This window comes from Anguilla anguilla, chromosome 9, assembly GCF_013347855.1.
Source record: "Anguilla anguilla isolate fAngAng1 chromosome 9, fAngAng1.pri, whole genome shotgun sequence".
Taxonomy (NCBI): domain Eukaryota; kingdom Metazoa; phylum Chordata; class Actinopteri; order Anguilliformes; family Anguillidae; genus Anguilla; species Anguilla anguilla.
In genome coordinates this window covers 8,486,785-8,508,259 of record NC_049209.1, presented here as the reverse complement: position 1 = coordinate 8,508,259, position 21,475 = coordinate 8,486,785, and the positions used below count along the sequence as shown (strand labels likewise).

General features: G+C 44.2%; 2 protein-coding genes across 2 annotated transcripts in view; one reads left to right on the top strand and one right to left on the bottom strand.

Moving 5' to 3' along the window:
• uvrag (UV radiation resistance associated gene) overlaps nucleotides 1-556 on the bottom strand; it is an 83,909-nt gene extending 83,353 nt beyond the window's left edge. Inside the window, exon 1 of the mRNA XM_035434032.1 lies at nucleotides 220-556. Within this exon, the coding sequence (XP_035289923.1) occupies nucleotides 220-324 (105 nt within the window). The 5' untranslated portion in view covers nucleotides 325-556. The remainder of the gene's footprint in view (nucleotides 1-219) is intronic.
• A 5,994-nt stretch (nucleotides 557-6,550) lies between these two features.
• On the top strand, nucleotides 6,551-20,843 carry paxbp1 (PAX3 and PAX7 binding protein 1). Its single transcript, XM_035433047.1, has 18 exons — nucleotides 6,551-6,989; nucleotides 7,619-7,750; nucleotides 8,008-8,199; nucleotides 8,725-8,949; nucleotides 9,179-9,282; nucleotides 9,689-9,906; nucleotides 12,276-12,465; nucleotides 13,403-13,526; nucleotides 14,467-14,569; nucleotides 14,870-14,985; nucleotides 15,203-15,402; nucleotides 15,783-15,930; nucleotides 16,226-16,347; nucleotides 16,744-16,820; nucleotides 16,939-17,005; nucleotides 18,464-18,610; nucleotides 19,076-19,230; nucleotides 19,492-20,843. Exons 1-18 carry the CDS (start codon nucleotides 6,698-6,700, stop codon nucleotides 19,607-19,609), a joined length of 2,730 nt encoding a protein of 909 aa, XP_035288938.1. The 5' UTR covers nucleotides 6,551-6,697; the 3' UTR covers nucleotides 19,610-20,843.
• Nucleotides 20,844-21,475: the final 632 nt, after the last annotated feature.

Below are 21,475 nucleotides of genomic sequence, written 5' to 3'. Positions count from 1 at the left end.
GAAATAGGAATAAACCAAAAAGTTTCAATTCCCAGCTAGCTAGTTAAAACTAACAAGACTCTGGCAGTGTCTAACTAGCTCGCTAACATTCTGCAGGCCCTTCCTGCTGCTGTTTTGACATGTGAGACAGCACAGCTGTCATCTAGCTCGGTTTGATTTTTCGGGTACATACGCTTGTAGCCTATGAATAAGTCTTGTAGATAATCATTTCATTCTTGCCTGCTGGGACGTGAGTTCTACGTGCAAGGCCCGCGATGATGCAGCTCCAGGGTTGCTGACAGCGGTGGCGGAGACAGGGATATCCCGACCGGCGACGGAGCTCATCCTCCTAACGGGACTGTGGGCGTTCGCTTCATTCAACAAAATAGCTCATCCCTCCATGAAATCGCTTCAACTGGTTATGGAGCAAACTGACAATCCGAACCACAAACGTAAGAACCAATGTAATTATCCTCTTAGTATAAAAGAAACGTTCACCTAGTTGTCAGTACCGCGACATAAACAAAGTGAGACTCACTCAGGAAGCCATTAACCGTCTTTCATGGTCAAACCCCCGGTAGGAAAATTATTTGCTTAACATTGTGTCCATCAACGAAAACCGTGTGGCTACCTGCGCGTACGATAATATGATTGGTTAACGTTATGTCAATCAAATAATATGGGGAGGAGGAAGCATTACAACAGGAACTCATGGCGGGCTGTGCGTTCCTGCCACTAATATGAGGAAGTCGGGGGTTAAACCTATGAGTAAAGTGCTAAAGCGATCATGATATATAAATACCCAACGTTTTGGGAAAAGCATCACACGTAGCTCGCGTTTTGTGTAGCATAAAGCCTCGCGCGTCATGTGTGAAGACCATTTTCATGCAGAATATTTTTTTGATATTGTTAGTAGGATGTATTAGCCTAAACCCAACTGCGCATGCGTGATCATTGGGTGCGTATTCTTCGGATGTTCTTTGTACGCACTTTAAACCCTGCATCACGAGACATACATACTTTTACTTTTGTAGTGTAAAAGAAATGCATTACGAGTCTGCACTTATATTTAAATAACTTTTGAGATCACGTCTGTGCGATTGAAAACTCGTGTCATTGACTCATGTAACGTGACCTGCTGTTAACTACATTCATACGATATCGTGCTTGGAATAGCCGAGGTAAAGGACTCATCTTGACGTAAAACCATTCTGCTTTGTGCATTTGCCTTGAAGGCCTGCTCTGTGTCTTTAAAGCGCATACCTACAGATGCTACTCTTTTACTGAAGCTACTGTGGTAAAGAAAGTTGTGCAGTGGTACACCCTATGATTTGAACCCACATTACTCTTGAGTCAAGACCCTTGTATGCTATCAACCAGATTCACAGACACAGATTAAGCCTAGTCCTGGACTAAATTCTATTTTACTACAAAAATCGTATTGTTAAAGTATTGTTCATCTTTTGCAGTTCTGTTTGCTATTAATGTTTATTGTATTGAACATCCAATAAAGATGAATATATGTATGACTTCTCATCTTTGCATTGTTAAAGTTGAATATGAGGACCTCATATACATGCCTACACTCTGGCTAAATTTACAGGCCTTAATGATCAATTCCGATTTTTTTGCTCGGATTCGATCTTTTTGCATTGACTCTTCACATTCATGTTTGTAAGTGACAGATAACTTATGTAAGTGTGTACACACCTCTGCCCTGAAAAAATTTGCATGTGCACATTTACAACGACAAAAAAGCAATATTTATGAGGCAGTCCATCATGGGAACAAATAAAATAGCGGTGTAAGCATGGATCAAAATTATTTTGCTTTTGAGGTCATTTGATGCCTCATCAGTTGTTGAGGATGAGGACAAGAAGGTGGAGGAAGGCCAAAGGAAAAGCTTTAGCTGTATCACCAGCTAATGCTTGCACTTCTGTGCAGAGAGATGCGTCTGCACCAGCACAGAGAAGAGTGATGTTAAGAAAACCACATGAATTCCGATCTGACAATTCTCACAGCGGTCACATGGCCACCAATCGGATATTTATCCAATCTGGGACCACATATGGAAGTGACCCAAATCTGATGTGTAAAGATCAGATTTCTCTGTTCACACAGCTCAGAAAAAAAATCAGGTCTGTGTCACATGTAACCAAAAAAAATCAGATTTGGGCCACTTCAGCCTGTAATCTGAACATAGCCTAACTGCCTAGCCTATACGAATAAGCAGCTAACCTTCTTTTACTAAACTTCCTTTTGTATCAGCTGCTTGTGAACCTAATCTCACTGTAGGCATGCTTTGTGCTCCTCTTACAGTGCAGTCCATAAGTATTTGCTGCGACACAATCTTTGTTGGTTTGGCTCTGTACTCAGGGTTCTTACAAGGTGCTTAAAGGGCTTGAAATTGATGCCCAGAAATTTAAGTACTGGAATACCTGGAAAAATAGACAGACCTTGAAAAGGTCCTTAAATTAAAATGAAATTTTACAAAGAATGTTGTGCTGACAATTTCCAGAAAATTGTACATGATATCATGATTTCAATAGAAAAAAGAACATGAAGAAGGTACTGTTATACTATTAGATACTATCAGATACTAGTATACTGTTTTCATGTACAGACGGGTAACAAATTAAAGGAAAACCCAACATAAAGTGTCTTAGTAAGGTGTTGGGCCACCACAATCCACCAGAACAGCTTCAATGTACCTTGGCATAGATTCTACAAGTCTCTGGAACTTCTAGCTACCCTCCTGTTAAGTCTGAATCATTGCTGAGGGAATTGCCCAAAATTCAATTCAGGTCAATGATGTACTGTAGGAAGTAGCTGGCATTTTATTTATTTATTTTATAGGTAAGTGAGGGGAATGCTTTGCATATAAAACCTATGAAAACATGGTCTTTCTGTGATGGACTGAATTGTTTAAATGCACCAGCCTGTCAATGCATTTTACTCGCATTTGTTACTAGCAGCAAGTGATTTTTCTGAAACTTCAAGCACTTGTTTGCTACAGTTGTGCATGTTATTTTGATAATTTCCCACTGCTGCACATTGGTTAATTTAATAAATTCATGATCTTCTTGATCCATGATTTTTACCTCCTTTTTTAGGTTTTCCATGATTATCGAAAACTTTACCGTGACTGCACCATAGCTAATATTTTCAGAAGTTAGCTATGTCAGAAGTCTTGTCCAAATTTACCCTTTGTATGCCCCTCAAGCTCTTGTCAACTTGTGAACTCGCCCATCCCTGGAAATACGCCATTAAAGTCTTTGAGTTTATAGACTGCAAGTGCAGAGGGCTCCATTTGGGACTGGGCCATTGGAGGAGACAAGCGAAGCACACAGAACTGTATTGGTGAAGCAACTTCTAAGGGTGAATCCAAATGTCCGGTCTTCCCCACACTTGCAGACTGGCGGACTTAATGGGTGCATACCCATGAAGAGAGAAGTACCGGTCCAAGTGCAGGGAACAACCGCATAGTTCAACTTGAACCCTGAAGGTTAAACTGATTAACACTAACACAAACGAGAACAGCAACAACGCAGTCTATGCAAAAATACAAGTAGTAGATAAGATGAGTGCATTAACTAAGTCACCTACGAAACAGCTACCTAGTTACAGCCCTAAGCTTACAGTTAATTTAGAGATTACAGGGAGGTAGGGAGGGATGGGGAGAGGTGCAGCCTGAAGAGGTGAGTCTTCAGTTGTCGCTTGAAGTGGGTCAGTGTCTCAGCTGTTCTGACCTCCACTGGGAGGTCATTCCACCATCGTGGGGCCAGGACAGACAGGAGACGTGTTCGGGAAGCGCAGGTGCGAAGAGGGGGAGGTGCCAGGCATCCTGAGGTAGCGGAATGGAGGGGTCTGGCTGGCATGTAGGGTTTGAAGATCTTGTGGAGGTATGCTGGGGCTGATCCCTTGACTGCCTGGTATGCTAGGACCAATGTTTTAAATTTGATGCGAGCCATAACAGGCAGCCAGTGGAGGGTAGTGAGCAGGGGAGTGACGTGGGAGTGTCTGGGGAGGTTGAAGACCAGACGAGCTGCAGAATTCTTAATGAGTTGCAGGGGTCTGATGGCAGATGCCGGTAGTCCAGCCAGAAGAGAGTTGCAGTAGTCCAGGCGGGATAGTACCATTGCTTGGACCAGGAGCTGGGTAGAGTAGGTGGTGAGAAAGGGGCGGATTCTCTGGATGTTATACAGGAAAAATCTGCACGCCCGGCTTACCGCTGCGATGTTCTTGGAGAGGGACAACCTGTTGTCCATCACCACTCCGAGATTCTTGGCACAGGGTGATGATGTCACTAAGGTGTCCCCTAGGGAAATGGAAAAATCGAGGAGGGGAGAGGTTAGAGCAGGAATAAATATTAGCTCCGTCCTACCCGGGTTGAGCTTCAGGTGGTGATTGTCCATCCAGCTCTGGATGTCCCTCAGGCAAGCGGAGATGCGAGCAGGGACCTGTGTGTCCGATGGGGAGAAGGAGAGAAAGAGTTGCATGTTGTCAGCATAACAGTGATAGGACAAGCCATGGGCAGAGATTACAGGGCCAAGGGATCTGGTGTATAAGGAGAAGAAAAGGGGACCGAGGACTGAGCCCTGGGGAACTCCAATGGCGAGGGGACGGGGCGGGGATACTTTACCAGCCCAGGTAACCTGGAAGGAACGATCGGAGAGGTAAGACTCAATCCAGTCAAGGACTGTGCTGCAGATCCCTGTTGCTGCCAGGGAGGACAGGAGGATGGAGTGCTCCACAGTGTCGAATGCAGCGGAGAGGTCTAGGGGAATCAGGACAGAGGAGAGGGAGGCTGCTCGTGCGGTATGGAGAGACTCACTGACCGAGAGGAGTTCAGTCTCTATCGAGTGGCCAGGTCTGAAGCCGGACTGGTGGGGGTCAAGCAGGTTATTCTGGGAGAAGAAAGCAGAGAGTTGGTTAGATGCAGCTCGTTCAAGAGTTTTGGATAGAAAAGGAAGGAGAGATACCGGGCGGTAGTTCTGGATGACTGAGGGATATAGTGCGGGCTTCTTCAGCAGCAGGGTGATGTGGGCCCTCTTGAAGGATGAGGGGAAACATCCAGAAGATAGGGAGGAGTTCTCGAGGGAGGTGACAAATAGGAGGATGTCTGGTGTGATTGCATGTAATGTGGAAGGCTTGCATGCACAGTATTACATTTAAGGGAAGCCCAAAGGAACATTCAGGGAGAATCCTATGCTTAAAGGTTCTCCTGATACCATACGAGCATTTTGGGCATACATCAGTACTTTCTTTGTGTACTTTTCTCTGTCGAAGTTTGTTAGATTGTATCAGTCTTATAGAACAGCGGTCATTATTTGTCTTTGCTTTTTAAATTATATGATTACCTTTCAGCATCGTTGGAATTGTCTATCCTATTATAAACTGTTTGTACATCTAAAGTATGTGGTTTGCATATATGTTGACTGGAGTGTGCATCTCTGCAAGAACTAATCAGTGTGGTGCAGTTTTGGAGTAACAGGTTACTCACTGAGCATATTGATAAGTTAACAAGCTGGATGTGTGACTGCTCTGGGATAGCTGTTGGAGTCAGTGTCCAGATGGATCCTAGTGTTATTTCATGAAATAATAGAGAGGGGTCATGGTTCAGGTTAAATAGTTTCACTAACCAGATGGAATAACCTTAGTTAGGGCTCCCTGGGATAGCTGTTAGATTTGGTACCTGGACATACATATTTTTCATATTAAAGCCCCTTTTGGGTGCTCATTGACTAAATTAAACGTTGTCCAGCAGTGATTCAGAATTGCCAGCTGGAAATTAAGAGTCACTTCCAGGCAGTCGTTGATGGGGGCATTGAGCTGTGGGAAAAGGACACCAAACTCACGTTTGGATCCAGGATTCTACTGATGATACTCAGTTAGAAGGTAGGACAGTCAGACAAGCTTAGTGTAAGTCCATACAGACAGGCAGACAGCATTCAGCCTCCTACTTTCTTCTGCATCATATAAGAAAATGGCAGCATAAATCTAGATCAGCGGTGCACAAACAGTGGGTCACAATCCAAGATTGGGTTGCGAGACATATCTATTGGTTCATGAAATCATTATGAGTTACCCCAGTTTCACACCATATACGCCATTCCTATGGCGCTCTCGCCTGAAGTCATTCATTTTCAATGGAGGTGACCCACATAATTACTACTTTAATAATTACTAAAAAATTTATAAACATTTATTAATTTATTGAGTCATTTATTTATTTTAGAATTTTTGGCCCTTCTTAGACGATGAAGCGTATTCTAAGTAACGTGGTATATTACGTACTACCTCCGTTTCCTGAGATCCATGGAAGTTATGTAATTATAGGCCTATCAGACAGTCACCCCATCCTATTACAACCAGTTATCCATGTTATATTTTATGCTAACTGACACCAAAAATATAATAACACTCCGAAATCGAATGGTTTTTATTAATATCGTCGTGTTTTTTTCATGGCGCATTGTCAGTCTAAAAATGTATTCAATTCACGATCTTCAGTGATCAACGCAAGCGCATCGTGGACAAACTACAGGTTCCGTGAAGCACTACGGCATATATCAACTGAGTTTCCTTCTTGGCGTGCTATGGCGGACGATGGTCCTGTTGTGTTTCTCGGTGCTCAGTCCGCTGATGGGAGCATTTAAGTATTTTTCCTACGCATTGCATTCGTGAACATTGCGTTTGTTTCGAATCCAGGACAGCGATGTTTAAAAAAGCAAAGAGGGTTAATTTCAGGCGGAGGAATAAATCGGACGACGACGAAAAGGAGGACATCCAGCTACCGCAGCCATGCGGCCCTGCAGCGGAGGATCCCAGCGCTCGCGTACAAGAAGGCTTCAATCCGGAGCCTTTCGCGGTTGTTAACTTTGACGTGCATCACGGAAATGGACTCCAGACTAACGCTGTAAAGGCAGTTAAGGATAAGGAGAAAAAGAAGAACAAGGATAGCCGTGAAGCCCCTAAAGCCAGTCTACTGAGCTTTCAAGATGATGAAGGTAAATTAGCAAGTTAGCTAGCTTGTTAGGGGTTAATATCAAAACCGGTGCATTCGTGAAAACAAGACTCCATTTTAGAGAGGCCGTTGAAACGATTGATCAAAGCATCATGGTGTACATACATACATGATGTAGCTTCTGCAACGGCGGCAACGTATTTGCTTACTTATAAGCCAGTTCGTTAATTTGGCTTACGATGTTTCAGATATTTCGCTGAGTGAATGGTCTGCACCGCCATGCAGCAGTTATAGTAACGTCGCTAGCATTATTACATCAAGGCTGATTAGATTAGTTTTACCTTATGTGGTAACTTAGCGATACTGTGATGGTTGTTTGTATCTAGTTAACAATTCATATTAGCTGGATTTCGTGTTTTGTTATGTTCTGCAAGTTCATTGTGTTTCCCAATCGGTACCTGACTTTAGCTTGTCAATATTGGCTAAGGTGAATCCGTTCGCGCCTATGGCTCCCGCTACAGCATGACTATTTAGTCTATGTAATGGTGTTTGAACTATGATTATTAATTTAAAGGCGACTCATAGCTAGTCGACTATATTCAGGCATTGTAGGGACAGTTTCTGTTGCTTTCACTCCTTGTCTTAACTCGGCCCTCTCATCATCCCTTGTAGATGACACAGAGGTCTTTAGAGTGAAGAAACCTAACCACAGCAAGAAGATTGTCAAACAGCTGAAGAAAGAATACAAGGAAGATTTGGAGAAGACTGGTGATGTCAAACAGGATTCTAGCACTGGCAATGATGGTACTCCAGATCATATCTGTGATTTAGTGTGTCTGCATGAGAAGATTGCACAAGCATTACCCAACACCTTTCATTCAGTTGGGCACAGAATTTTTCTCTTTTTTTAACGATTGAAAGTATTTAATGGTGTTCTGACCCAGTATTAACCAGTGTAATAATCACTCACCCTTAATTTATTTTAAGTGGTTTGAGAGAGGCTGCCACTCTCAGACAAGCGCAGCTGTCGCATTAAAACCCCTCTTTCTCCATTTCCGCAGAGGTGGCAGGGTTGTTGCCGGTGGGCATTAAGGAGGAGCCGCGGACTGAGAGCAGCCGGGCCAGCAGTGAGCAGGGCGAGGAGGAGATGGAAGTGGACAGCACCGAGGACCAGGAGGAGGACAGCGAGACCAGGAGCACCCCGGGAGGAGCTTTTTCCAACACTCTGTCCTCTCTCAGCACACTCAGACCCGGTACTGCACCCCTGAGTTCTGCATATGAGCTAGAGCACGTCTTGAAAACTGGGGTTATGGTGCCTGTAGCGCAAAAGACCTGCCATTGACTTCTGACTGTTGATTCATGGGAATCCGGACGTGCTGCTGTAGTTTAGTAATTGCCCTTATATTTCATGCCACCACAAGCTGTCAGACACAGCGTCCCCACAGGAACCACAGTCCTATGCAGTGGGGAAAGAGTTTACATACTTAAAGCATCTGGGGGCTATTGTTGTTTCAAGTGCATGCTGCTGTAATGTCTGTACAAGGCTTCATGCACATTTTTCAGCTTGATAGTAAGAAAACACAGTTGACTGAAAGTAGATTCCGCTCTGTGGTAACCATCTGAAAACCTTCAAAGTAACAACTGCATCTTGAAGGGAGTGCATTTAGTCTTTGAATGAACAGGCTGCAGTCACCCTCAATCCAGTTCTTTTGGGGACAAGTGATACTGTATTAACCTTTCCCTCGTCCCTGTTGTGCGTTGCCTCCTGACCCCCCCAGGTGAGATCCCAGATGCAGCCTTCATTCACGCAGCCCGCAAGCGACGGCAGCTGGCCAGAGAGCAGGGCGGGGACGTGCCCCCCCCGGAGACGGAGGGGCCGAAGAAGCGCCTGGTCCGAGAGGACGAGCATGACGGAAGCGACGACGAAGACGAGGATGAGAAGAGAATAATCTTCAGCGGCGTCAGGCAGAAGACCCAGCGGCAGAAGATAGCAGAGGAGATAGGTGCGTTTTTGGGAAGGGCATCCATCCACATTTAACTGCTTTTCATAAGAAAGTAATTGCTTTTAACTGCGGGTTAAAACCCTGTCATTTTTACAATAAGCAGTTTCGATATTCTTGACGCTATTAATTTTTGTTTCAGTTGCAAAGAGAATGGTATTTTAAGTAAAATCCCATGGCGCTTTTCCTCCCTCTTCTTTTTCCTGGCCCCGTGTGGCATGTTGGTCCGTAGGCATCGAGGGCAGCGACGACGAGGCTCTGGATGCCACTGGCCAGGATGAGGAGCTGAGCCGATGGGAGCAGGAGCAGATCAGGAAGGGCATTAGCATCCCACAAGTGAGCCCGCCACCCGCGCCTCACCACAGTGCCCGCCATGCCACCCTACTCCTCAGAGACTTACTGTTGGGAGTAATCTCCAACAGTTTGCACCATACCATCCTGTGGCACCATACCAACCCCAGGAATTTAAACTACCAGAGATGATTGCAGAGATGCACACAACTCTGCATGTGTGCCTAGAAATAATACTTTATTATTCAAAGGCACCTCTTACGGTGGTTAGTGGTTTTATAATTGGTTTGTCTGCCAAAGGGCTGCTAGGTCGCTTCATATACTGAACTTGCAGAGCTGGTGCGAAGATGACATGCTGTTCGGTTTTCAGTGAACACTTTCTAAAATCGCTTGGCACAGAGTTTTCCAGTTATGCGAGTGTGACTCTGTTTTTCATTTCTTTATTTTCTAGGTCATGACCAGCCAGCCAGAAGAAATGAATATGTATTACCCAAGCACCTATGAGAGTCAGCCATATGGGTCATCCTACGGCCTCACATATTCCTACAGCTCAGTGGGAGCGGACGACCCCAAGCCTATCAAATCCGAAAGCTCAGTAACCTATACCGCCCCTAGTAGTGAACTGACTCCTATCACTACTGATTTGGTAAAGAAACGGCTTCAAGACAGGTAGGGTTCAAGCAGTTTTCTCTCTCCTGCCCCCACCTGGCGGTTGGCATCTTCCTTGTTTTTAAATTTTTTATTTATTTAAAAAAAAAAAATTCGAATCTTGTGGTTCCAAAATCTGTCCTTGGGTACCCCCAGCCAAATCCAGGTATTTGAAATATTCCACCTCAAGCACACCTGATACAAATAAGCAAGCCCTTGATTAGTTGTATCAGGTGTGCTTCGGGTGGAAGTACCTGAGGACAGGTTTGGCAACCACTGTTCTAAGACATCCACAGCATTCATTTCATCAGCCGTCAGTGGATAACAGGCCTTAGTGTGGAATTATTTCCGTCTGGCTTCATTGACAAATCATTGCCCAAACAGCTGTTCTTAGTTGTTGGAACACGACTGTGCAAGTTCAGATTTCTGATTGATTAGTGATGTTTGAATTGCTTCAGTCCTCCTTTGTGGCAGTGGTTTTTCATGCAAATGAAACAGGATTTGATAAACTGAGTACCTGGCCTTGTTCTGTAACAAGTGCAAGGCTGCCTGTAAATGGAAGAGGCTGGCACACTTGCTTCTCCTTTGCTTTAAAGGGGCAGTTCACCCAAAAATGAAATGAAAGTGTTTCCACTTACTAGAGTACTATCTATCCATCCATGTAGTTTCTCTGAGATTTGATATGGTTTCTAGATGCACTTCACGTTTATACAACTTCTAAAGTCCCTTATTTTCGTGGGGCTCATTGCGGAAAATGTTAGTTTAAAAAAAAAACTCAACAGCAATGTCTCTTACCAAATGCCACGATGACTCACAAACGTCCACAGAGCTTAATTTGTGCACCTTTTAATCAAGAACTACTTCTGCTATCTGAAATACACTGACTGTGTATATCCGAGCAAAGTCTCGTGCCGGCAGACTGTTCTGCAACTTGAGTGATGGTGACGTGACGTTTGTGCGACCGTTTCTTCTGCTTTCAATATAGCAATTTGTTAGCTACTTTATTAAACCACATACCCGGTTTCAAATTTCATCGTTGAAATATTTACTGGTGTAATTTACGCCAGTACAAAACACCTGCTAATATTTCAACCATGAATTTCAAAGCTGTTATGTGCTTTAATTAAATACGTTTTAACAAGTTGCTATATTGAAACTACAGCAAACGGTTGCATTCTGAGAAATGTCTTGTCACCGCCACTCAAGTGTCACAGTTGTGCTAAACATGCAAAAACTACAAAAGAGGTCCGACCACACAGATAAACCAACTAAACGGGTAAACCAAGCACATTATTTCCTATTGATTTTAAAGTGAAACCTACCTATACTATACGTCATTTTTGAATAGATGTTTTGAGGTCTGAAGTGTTGGTCTTTCCTTTTAGGCCTAGTCTAACATGCACTGCTTTTGTGGGAACTGGGTTTTTCTTTTTGGCCATTTTGCATTTTTCCCCATTGTCTTGCTTTAGTAAAAGGGAAGATAGGCAGTTTTTATACTGAAAAGGAAATAATTTTCTCTCTGCAAATATTCAGCCAGTGTATCCCTGAAACCAGTCAGTTATCCTGTTTTACAAGGGCTGACCTGTGCTGTTACGTTTCATTGGCCCTTCTGTCTGCTGTGTGGTTATTTGTTACCCAACAGATAGTGAACCTAAATTTCATTACACGTTTGTTTTATAATATCCGTTTCTCTGTTTTCAGTAGGGCAGTCATTAGAGTTTGTATGATCGAGAATTTGCCTTTTTGAATTCCGTTTTCGTCACATGAGGGGAAAATCCTTGGGGTCATTTGCCTGCACTGTAGAGCCTAATTTATACTCAAGTACCGGCACGTGGATATAAACTGGCTGTACAACGTACCATGCATAGTTACATTCATAAATATGCCTCCCATAATTTATTATGTGACACAAACACTGCATTTCCATGCCATTTGTCAAGGTGAGGTATATGTGGACTGTCAGTTTATATCAGAAGAAAGACAAAAAAGGTCAAAGCAGAAATGGCTTCTGGCAAAAACATTAGTACATAAGGTATTGAGGAATGTCCTCTTGAGCAAGTGCAAACACATGTACTGTACATGACACTGTTAACTGGAGCGCAGTTGAAAATCTGTTGCACCTCTACCCCGTTTCATTTATACGGTCGACTAACTAGCTAGCTGGACTCCCTTTTAATTAAACAAGTGGATAGGATAAAACCACTGGCTTGCTAGCCTGTGACGTATCCCATCATTTGCAGTTCTGCATGAGGAAACAGTCCTGTGCTGCGTTACGCTCGATCAACGAGAGCTGCCGAGACTCCCAGCATGCACTGGGGTTAGGTGTGAGGGCGTGTGTGGTCCTTGGCGTCACGTGACGACTCTTGTGTGTGTCTCGCACTTGCTTGCAGGCTCAGCTCCATGCGCCAGGGGCTCAATAGCAATACTAAGCGCTACAAGCAGATAGAGGAGGAGCTGGAGGCCTCAGTCAACACCATTCAGCGCCTAGAGGGCTCCTCCGACACGGTCGCAGACCAGTATAAATTCTTGCAAGAAATGCGAGGGTATGTTCGAGACTTGCTTGAGTGTTTCAGTGAAAAGGTAAGGGAGAAATGATTCGCTAGTTTATTTACTTTTGTTGTTTTAAAAAAAAAAAAAAATTTTGTTTTGTTTCTCTCCAGTGTTTTAATTTCCTTGTTGTGGAAGAATTCCAGAGCAGTAAAAAATCATTATATATAATTACGTGATTGGCTGAGGTCTTGGAACTCATATCATTTCCTTGTGGAAGTCACTTACCATAATGTGGTTTTTGGAGCTGTAATGCTTTTAAGCACTTGATTTGAAATCTTCCATAATACTATGATTGTAACTTTAAAGCATGTATTTTTAACTTTATTAAAAACACTGGTATATGTAATACATTTATAGCACTGTTCTATTAGTTATACTTCCATGTCCAGAACAGTCTTTAACAACATTTAACAGTGATTTTTTTGTTATTTTAGCTATGTCCCTGTCCCTCTTAGTTCCAGAGTAATCCTTTCTGTAACCTCGTCTGTGTCGACAAGTAACGGCACAGCCTTCTTTTTTACAGCTTGTGCGTTTTAAGTCGGTCACTTAGGAACGCACGCGGAGAAGCAGGCGATGGCACTGTGCAATCCTTGGTCTAACCCCTTTCATTTGCAGATGCACCTCAGGACTGAGAAGCTCACTGGGGCAGTGCTTTCTTTGTAGCACACGAGAAACGCAGTGGTGTAGAAAATGGTTTCCCCGACTGTTTGAGCAGAGGGCCACGCAGTTGCTTTATTTAACATAAAAACTGAGGAAAACTTCAGTAGGCCAGGAAAGCCGTTGATCTCTTGCATTGACTTTGAGGAATGCAGTTCAAATTGTCCTGTGCTCGTTGAGTTGAAGGGATCATTTTTCTCCACCGCTGCCTTGCTCTCAGCTCCCAGCCACATGGTCTCCCGCGGTCAGGCCTCGACTTGGCTCCGCCCTGTGCGTGTCCACATGTCACAGAAGGTATCATATCTTTCAGGTGCCGACGGTGCTGGAGTTGGAGGCTGCAATGCATCAGTTACTAAGGCAACGGGCGTCCCGGCTCGTCCAGAGAAGACAGGATGATATTAAAGATGAATCATCGGAATTTTCAAGCCTTTCAAGTCAGTCCATCTTGAAGGTTTTTATTATTTATTTGAAAAGCCTCGTTGCTCGTTTGTGTAGACCCCCCTTTTGATGTTTCCATCCTTACGTGCTTTTTTGTGTAAAGTAATGTAACCGTGCACTCAGCAGCAAAGCGACTTGCACACTCAGAGTGTGTTAAAATGTGGAATGGTTGTCTTGCACGCTCAGAGTGCACTAGAGGTGGAGGGAGGGTAAGTGTTAATGTAGGGTAGGGGTTCCAGTGCACTTTTGGCTGATAATAACGAGCTGCAGATGCTGTCTGTTCATTGGCCTCATATCAGTGGCTAACTGCTACTGACAAATATTGCAAAACTGCAACAAAAAAAAAGTTATTTTAAACTTGACGGCGTCCTGGTGCAAGGTAAGTGGATTTAATTCCATGGAGTTGATATGAGAGTTCAGAAGTTACTCTGAAGTCTTAAAAGGAAATTACTGAGTCATTACATACACAGTGCATGCCTTTTGCTCAGGCAAATTTCTGAAATGGTTACAGTGTTACACCTTAGAATGGTAGGAGGGAGTCTCCAGAATGGGGAGAGAATGCGATTTTCAATTTCAGCCAATGGGAACATGAGGTGTAGGGGGCCAAGCTACAGCAAACCTAAAATCAGGAAAATTGTGTGTGTGTGTGTGTGTGTTTTTAATTTTTTTTTTTTATTTTGAAATCAGACTGATAGCTTGAATCTAAGTCAGTGGACCACCTTTCTCCCAGTGATAGATTCGTATGTATGTCCAAAAACCTCTGGGTCTCCTTTGACTCCGAGTAGAGAGCGATAGGAAAGCAGATGCCGAGTGTGTCTGGTGACTTCAGCCAGCAGCTGGTGTTGTCAGGCAGTGCAGTGTACTCAGAGCAGGTTTGCTGTCAGGGCTGAGAGATGCTGCTGTGCTCGGCTGCTGACTGGGCCGTGTTTGTTTCAGGTAAGGCCTTAATGGCCCCCAATCTAGACTCGTTCGGCCGAGACCGCAGCGCGTATCAGGAACACGCTAAACAGAGGAGAATCGCGGAGAGGGAGGCCAGACGGTAAGCGCCACGTGGTCTGCTCACTGCAACCGGTGTCGTCCACCGTTATTTCATCCCGTGCGCCATTTGAGATGCGTGTTAATATTTAACTTTGTAAAGAAAATCTTAATATTGCAGTTTCATATGAATCCGCTATGCTGTAACCTGACCACCGCACACACCAAAGATATAAACATTGCAAAATTTAAAATGCGTTGTTCAGTTAGGCATATGTCTGTACGATAAAACATCGGTCTAATACAGTGCTGTTTATCCCACCTTTATAAAACGGATTGTTTTGTTTTTTGGGGGTGGGGACAGAACTCGCCGTAGACAAGCTAGAGAGCAGAACGGCAAGAGGGCGGAGCACCGCGAGGGACTGTCCAGTGACGATGAGGAGACCTCCACTGACGTCACCAGCTTCAACCTGGAGAGAGGTATCAAACTGCACTCCTGCACACCACCATAGTAGCACACACCTCATTTGGCTGTGCCTTGTAACACAGATTTGTACTTGGGAGATTGAGTTAAAAATGGCTTCGGCACTGTATGAATGCCTGTCAGTCACCAAACAATTTGTCTGCCATCATCAATACTGTTGCTACGTGATTGGATTCATCCATATGCTAATCTTCTGAACGCATACTGCTTTAGATCGCATTTTGAAGGAGTCTAAGAAGGTGTTTGAGGACGTGCTGGAGGATTTCCACTCCCTGGACAGCATTAAGGCCCGCTTCGAGGTGTGGAGGAAGCTGTACTTCACCTGCTACCGAGATGCCTACATCGGGCTGTGTCTGCCTAAACTCTTCAACCCCCTCGTCCGACTACAGCTGATCCCCTGGCTGCCCCTGGAGGTACGGAATGCCCAGTATCAGCTTCCTGCCCTAATTTTTATAATTGTTGTCTAAGTTTAAAGAGTAAATTCACTCAGTGTTTCAGCCTGGCTCCGCCTACTACGCAGTTCTGTTATCTTGATTGACATCTACATGACGTACTAGTATCTCCGAATGCATACTCCGATATCACGATTGAGGCCGGGCCAGAGTGGAATGCAGAAAGCATTTTTCAGACATTAGAGGGCAGCACCAAGACCATTATTTTCTGAAAAAAACGATATTTCAGAAGCATTGAATTAACGGAATGGATTAAAATGGCCAAAGTTAAGGTGAGATGCAAATGTAGACTTGAGTCACCTTGTATTGAACCGTCCTCTGTGACTTGGCCCTCCCTGCAGGCGGACTGTCCCAACTTTGAGTACATGCTGTGGTTTGAGTCTCTGCTGTTCTATGGCTGTGAAGAGCAGTCCAACATGCAAAAGGGGGATGTTGATGTCAACCTTCTTCCTGCCATTGTGGAGAGGGTCATCCTTCCCAAACTCGCACGTGAGTCTGTTCAGGCATTTGAGTTGCGTGCATGTGAGTCTGTTCAGGCATGAGTTGCGTGCATGAGAGTCTGTTCAGGCATATGAGTTGCGTGCAGCAGGAGCCATCCCTAATTTACTCTGCTTTCCAATTGAGAATTTTTGCAAATACATCTGTTTGCATATGTACATGTTCCCATGATACGGTTAACTTGTACAGCACCCCAGCCTCCTTACAGTATTTTCCCACTGCTTGCTTTTGGGGAAGAGACCCCACCTGCCCTTAAACACACCTTCGTCTTGTCAATTTATCACAGTTCTGGCTGACCAGGTGTGGGACCCCCTGTCCAGCAGCCAGACTGCCTGCCTGGTGGCCTTCATGCATAAGCTGATCAAAGGGTACCCCACAGTACTGCACGGAGACAACAGAAATACACAGGTGAGACCTTTCACCTCTGTAAAACTGCCCCTGCCTATTTGCAACTGTAGACTCGGAACAGTGACCTGAGATATGGCATAAATGTAAAGGATGCTTTGTAAAGTAAATGTAAAGTGTTGCTTTCTGACAGTTGTATGATAGTATGTACTCACTAATCCGTATTGTAAATACTTATTTGATGAATGTGTGGTGTCCAACCCAACACTGTAACTGTTTCATTCTGAAAGACATTTTTGACTGCCTTAATTAAAGTTCAGAGTTCCTCCCCAATTTAAGACGTTTATTTTGGTTAGCGAAGAACATGGACAAATTCTGAAAGTGTTCTGTCGGCTGTCTTCCGTCTGAACTTGACATCATTATTCAGTTGCCTGTCTCTGTCCCTCTTACGTCTGTCAGGAGCTGCTGAAGACCATCGTCTTACGGACACGGCGAACACTGGACAACGACATATTCATGCCGCTGTACCCGAAAAAGTGAGCGACGACGTCCCTGTTGAGGTCGACGGGCCTCGGTTTTAGTCATTCACAGCTCTGTATGATAAAAAAACGTTTTTTGAAAATGTATATCAATTCTTGAATTGTTAATTTACAGTGTGTTGGAGAACAAGAACTCTGGTCCATACCTGTTCTTTCAGAGGCAGTTCTGGTCCTGTGTGAAGGTGAGTGAATGCTGTTTAGCCGACGCTGTTTGAAAGCAGCTTTCTAAAAATGGGGTGATTAATGTTCTAGGGAATATATGTACCTCCGCTAATTATAGAATAGCCAGCATAGACGATTAAAACGAGTCCGTCTTACCATTCCTCACAAAAGACGCCAATTGTGTACGCTTAGCAGTATAACCGCAATATGTAATCAGTCTTAAAAAATTATTATAATCTAAAATATCATACAATAAAGTTGGAATTTAAATGAATTCAAATTACCAATATTAATAGTCAAATATAATTAAATCATGTGTAATAGATGTCCTGGGATTTCTTGGAAAGGCATAATTTTCTGCCTTTCCTCTGCTCATTAGTTCATGTTACGTCAAAACTGACAACAGTTTTAATGTAATAAACAAACGTACTAAACTGCAGAACATGTACAGACTAATGTAACCAGGGACGCCAACTAGGAGTAGGTAGGAGAGTTTATTAGTGTGTGCGTGCACGTGTACAAACTTGTCGTTTGTCTGAACAAAGGAGAAAGATAAATTTAGTAAGTTGGTCACATTTGTGGAGTGGTATCAGTGTGGCAGAATAACCTAGTTTGGCTACAAGTGAGTATTGCTTCTAGCAGTGCCAAATAGGGGAGTGTAGCTTCAACTCATGAGCGATACAAGTAGCTCACACGGGTTATTCACTGACTGCCAACTATATTAAGATTGTTAGACTGTTAGAGAGTTTGAGCTGGAAGTTTTAAGAAAGCCCCAAAGAGTTGTGATAACTGGAGGTATGCTTGTGGAAACTCCACTGCATGGGAGCTCCAAGGACAATGTCCGATCGCCTGAGGTGAGAGGGAAAAAAGAGAGACAGTGGGTTGGCCCCAGTTTATGGCCTGTTGTGTGTTGCCGGGGTTATAGAATTGGCTCAGTGTAGACCTCATGTCATGCTGGGGGTGGTGTTGTAGACGCCACTTGTTTCTTGTGGAATGTATGGAAACGTAGCTCCGTTGTCCGTATAGCATTAAAAATAATAGTTTTTTATATAGTGCTTTTCATTTAGGCAAAATAATGAAAACCACCTTTTGTTTAGTACCTACTGCTAGATGGGTCCAAATTTCCCCATGTCTGTTCATGAGGGGCACATTGCTTAAAATGTCTTTGTTTTTTTTTAAATAATTTGTAATATTTCACATGCACAAATGCTGGTACGTGCATCTTAATTTACATATTTGATAAAAGTTAAGATTATTATTTTTTTTTTCACCTTGGTTCCCCCTTTACTCCTTTACTACCAGTAGCCAGCCATGTAGCATTAATCAGAAATTGGAATCGGAGTCTTTTTTGTGTTGCTCTGATTAACCCATCTGAAAAGCTGTCTCATAGTAGTCCCTTGCCCTGCCTTTCCTCCTTAAGTTTGAACTCCATGTTCTCCTCCGCTAAAAGTGACCCCTTTTCTCCCGCATGCGTTTAGCTCCTGGGTAACATCCTGCAGTGGCACGGCATCCTGTCCAACTCCACCCTGCGAGAGCTGGCGGTGGACAGCACCCTGAACCGCTACATCCTGTCCGCCCTGCAGAGCACCGAGCCCGGGGAAGACGGCGTCGAGAAGAGCCAGAGCGTAAGGAGCACGCTCCCTTCTCCCGCTCCCAGTCACGTCTGACTCAAACTGTTGTGCCTAAACGGGATTAAACGGTGCCTTAACAAGCTCACAGGGGTTCCTATGGAACTTGAAAATCAGTTGAGATCAGGGAAAATAGTCCTAATCCAGTTACTTGTTACGTACAGTGAGTCAAATGTGTTGTTGTGTCTTGACACCTCGCTGTGCGAGAAATTGGGGCATTCAAAAACTGGGTGATTATTGAATGAAACATTTTTTCATTTAAAGAAAAGGCTAAAAACATGGGCCCACTTTTATTTGGAAACTTGTTTCACACATATTAAAGTATTTACAAAACAAACATTTACCTGCAGTATCGGGCTTTGATCTGATTGCGGGGCACTTCACCCATGTCCGTAAGTCGAGCGCTCAAGGGTTTGGTGCTCTGGTGTTTTTTTTAAGCCTGTGCTCTCGTTCTGTCCCCAGGTGGTGGAGTGCTTCCCGCCGCAGTGGTTCAGTGGGCTGAAAGGCCAGCAGACACTCCCACAGCTAGAAAACTTCTGCAGGTACCTCAAGCACTTGGCCAGCACCATTTATCGGGTCAGCATGGGCGGTTCCGACGTGGACCGGAGGAACGCAAGGCAAGTCCCTTTTTTCAAATTTAAGGACTCGTGCCCACACTTGTAAATTCCTTCTGATGCTGCTTCGTGAAGTGGTCAGAGAGGGCTTCGTTCTAACGGAGCTCTTCATCGTTCCGTTTTATTCTGTTTTGTAAATGCGTGTAAGATATGTCCTGTAGACTGACGTGGATTTTCACAGCCACAATAATAGTGAACCTGCCCCCCGCCCCCCCCCCCCCCTGTTAAGAATGGAAGTTCACAGCTGCTCTGTCTGTCCAACAGGGAACACATCAAGGCGGTGGTGAAGCTGCTGGGCCGCATCAACGCCCTGGATCACGTGGTCGCCGTGGCAACCGAGCATGGCATCAAGGACATTAAAACGTTACTAGAGAGCAAATGAGAAGGCGTGAGGACTATAACGGACTTGAGCGTGTGCGTATGTGTGTGTGAGAGTCCTCCGGGCGTGTATATATTGTGAATACTGTAGATGTTTAAAAAAAAAAAAAAAAAAAAAAAAAAAAAGAGAAAGCATTGGGATCACTTTCCACTATCTTCAGCGCAGACGACTGAAAAGGACAACTTCGATTTCACCGTACGACTGAAAATGAGCCGCCGGCAAGGCTTTCCCGCCGAAATCATCTTGACGGCTGTGCAGCCCAATGAGGAGACGAGGGATCCTGCCAGAGCCGGAGCCAGCGTTGGGCACTAACCATTCCAGAGCTTATCTTTCACTGCAGGTCAACAGGTTTTTATCAGTTTGTTGAGTTTGGACAACTCCATGGCCTGATGGTCAATATCAAACAAAAAAAAATATTGACATTCTAGAGTAAACCACCGTGGGCCCGGCCACGTGATTCCGAGGAAAGTACTGTACGCCCAAAGGAGTCCCAAACCCTAGTACACGCGCCACGATTTTGTGCGTCGCAAGCAAGAGGTCCGGGAGGGAGGGAGGCCGACATGCCTTCGAACAGTTTTAATCGGGACTGGCCTGATGCCACTTCACACACACACACCACACCTTCTGAGGGCTGTGTGAAGTGCTAAACGTCATTGGGGACTTCCCCTGGCTTTTGACCGCGCTCCTGCGGTTGGGTCGGGTGAAACCGCACGCGCTCTTCCACAGCCGTCTGGTGTGCGCTCTCCGCTTCACGCTGCATGCTTTCTGCCTTCGTGTCTTCCACCGCGCTCCTGCTGTTCCTTTTTTTGTGGTTCTGTAGGACCCGTCTCGCAGGAAACGAAAGCTTCTTGTTGACGCATTCAAGTGATCACTTTTTTTTTTTCAGTTGACAGGCAACCCATGGCTTCTGAAACCTCACGCTGATTGTGGTTCGGCTGTGAAAAGATTTCTTGAGTGCTTGACTCGCGTAGCACAGGTGCACGCAAGAGCAATTTCTGTGGCTTGTAACAATCTGCCGTTCCTCAGTGTGTTAAGGTGTTCAAACCAATGATTTTTGCATCCTGGACCAAAACTAATCTGAACTAAAAGCAAGCATGTATCATCTTCAAAAAGCTAAAGGGGGCTGCAATTGTGATGAATGTACTAGGCTTTAGGTAGATGGGAAATGTTCTAACAAATGTGTGCGATACATCCGTGATCTCATTTGGGTCATACAACTAGCCTCAAAGTTTTAAAACAGATCAGACTAGACGGGAATACAATCAGATCCACCTTGTTACTAAGTGATACTTCTGTTAGGTTTGATGACGTGACCACATCGATCATTATTACCAGCTGCGATGGGCTTAAGCATGCCAGCTCTTCTGATCTGCATTTGATTCTCTCACTCAGCCAAAAGGATGTGCCGAACAGTGCACTGACCACACCAGGATAAAATAATTTATATGCAATTGTCTTTTTTCTTTTTTTTGGGGGGGGGGGTGGCAGTATGGGGGTTGTATTGAGTTCATTTTGATTGGCAGAAATGTGTATGTTTTATTGGCATATTTAATAAAAAAAATATTGCTGCTGAAGGCTCCGTTTTGGGGTTTTTTTTTTTCTTTTTTCTTTTCATGGCACGCCAAATTTCACTTAGGGGAACACCCAAGTTTAATTGATATTCTTGTGTTGCTTTTTGCTTATAGGTTCGTTTCTTATAGTTTTTAACTGAATGGTGATAATATTCAACTTCTAATAGTGCGGAACAAAATGACTCAAGATGGTTTGTGGCATACGTGGGGAAGCTTTCACCTGTGTATCATTAAGTTGTATAGCTGGTATAACCGCCGTGCTCGGTAACCACTGAACCACTACCACTGAAATGGTAGT

What these genes read in the sequence shown, in the direction of transcription:
- paxbp1 (XM_035433047.1), top strand. Translation starts at nt 6,698, where the DNA reads ATGTTTAAAAAAGCAAAGAGGGTTAATTTCAGGCGGAGGAATAAATCG. An exon ending in GAGCTTTCAAGATGATGAAG is followed by an intron (nt 6,990 to 7,618) that starts GTAAATTAGCAA and finishes CATCCCTTGTAG; the next exon opens with ATGACACAGAGGTCTTTAGA. An exon ending in AGTTCTGGTCCTGTGTGAAG is followed by an intron (nt 17,006 to 18,463) that starts GTGAGTGAATGC and finishes GCATGCGTTTAG; the next exon opens with CTCCTGGGTAACATCCTGCA.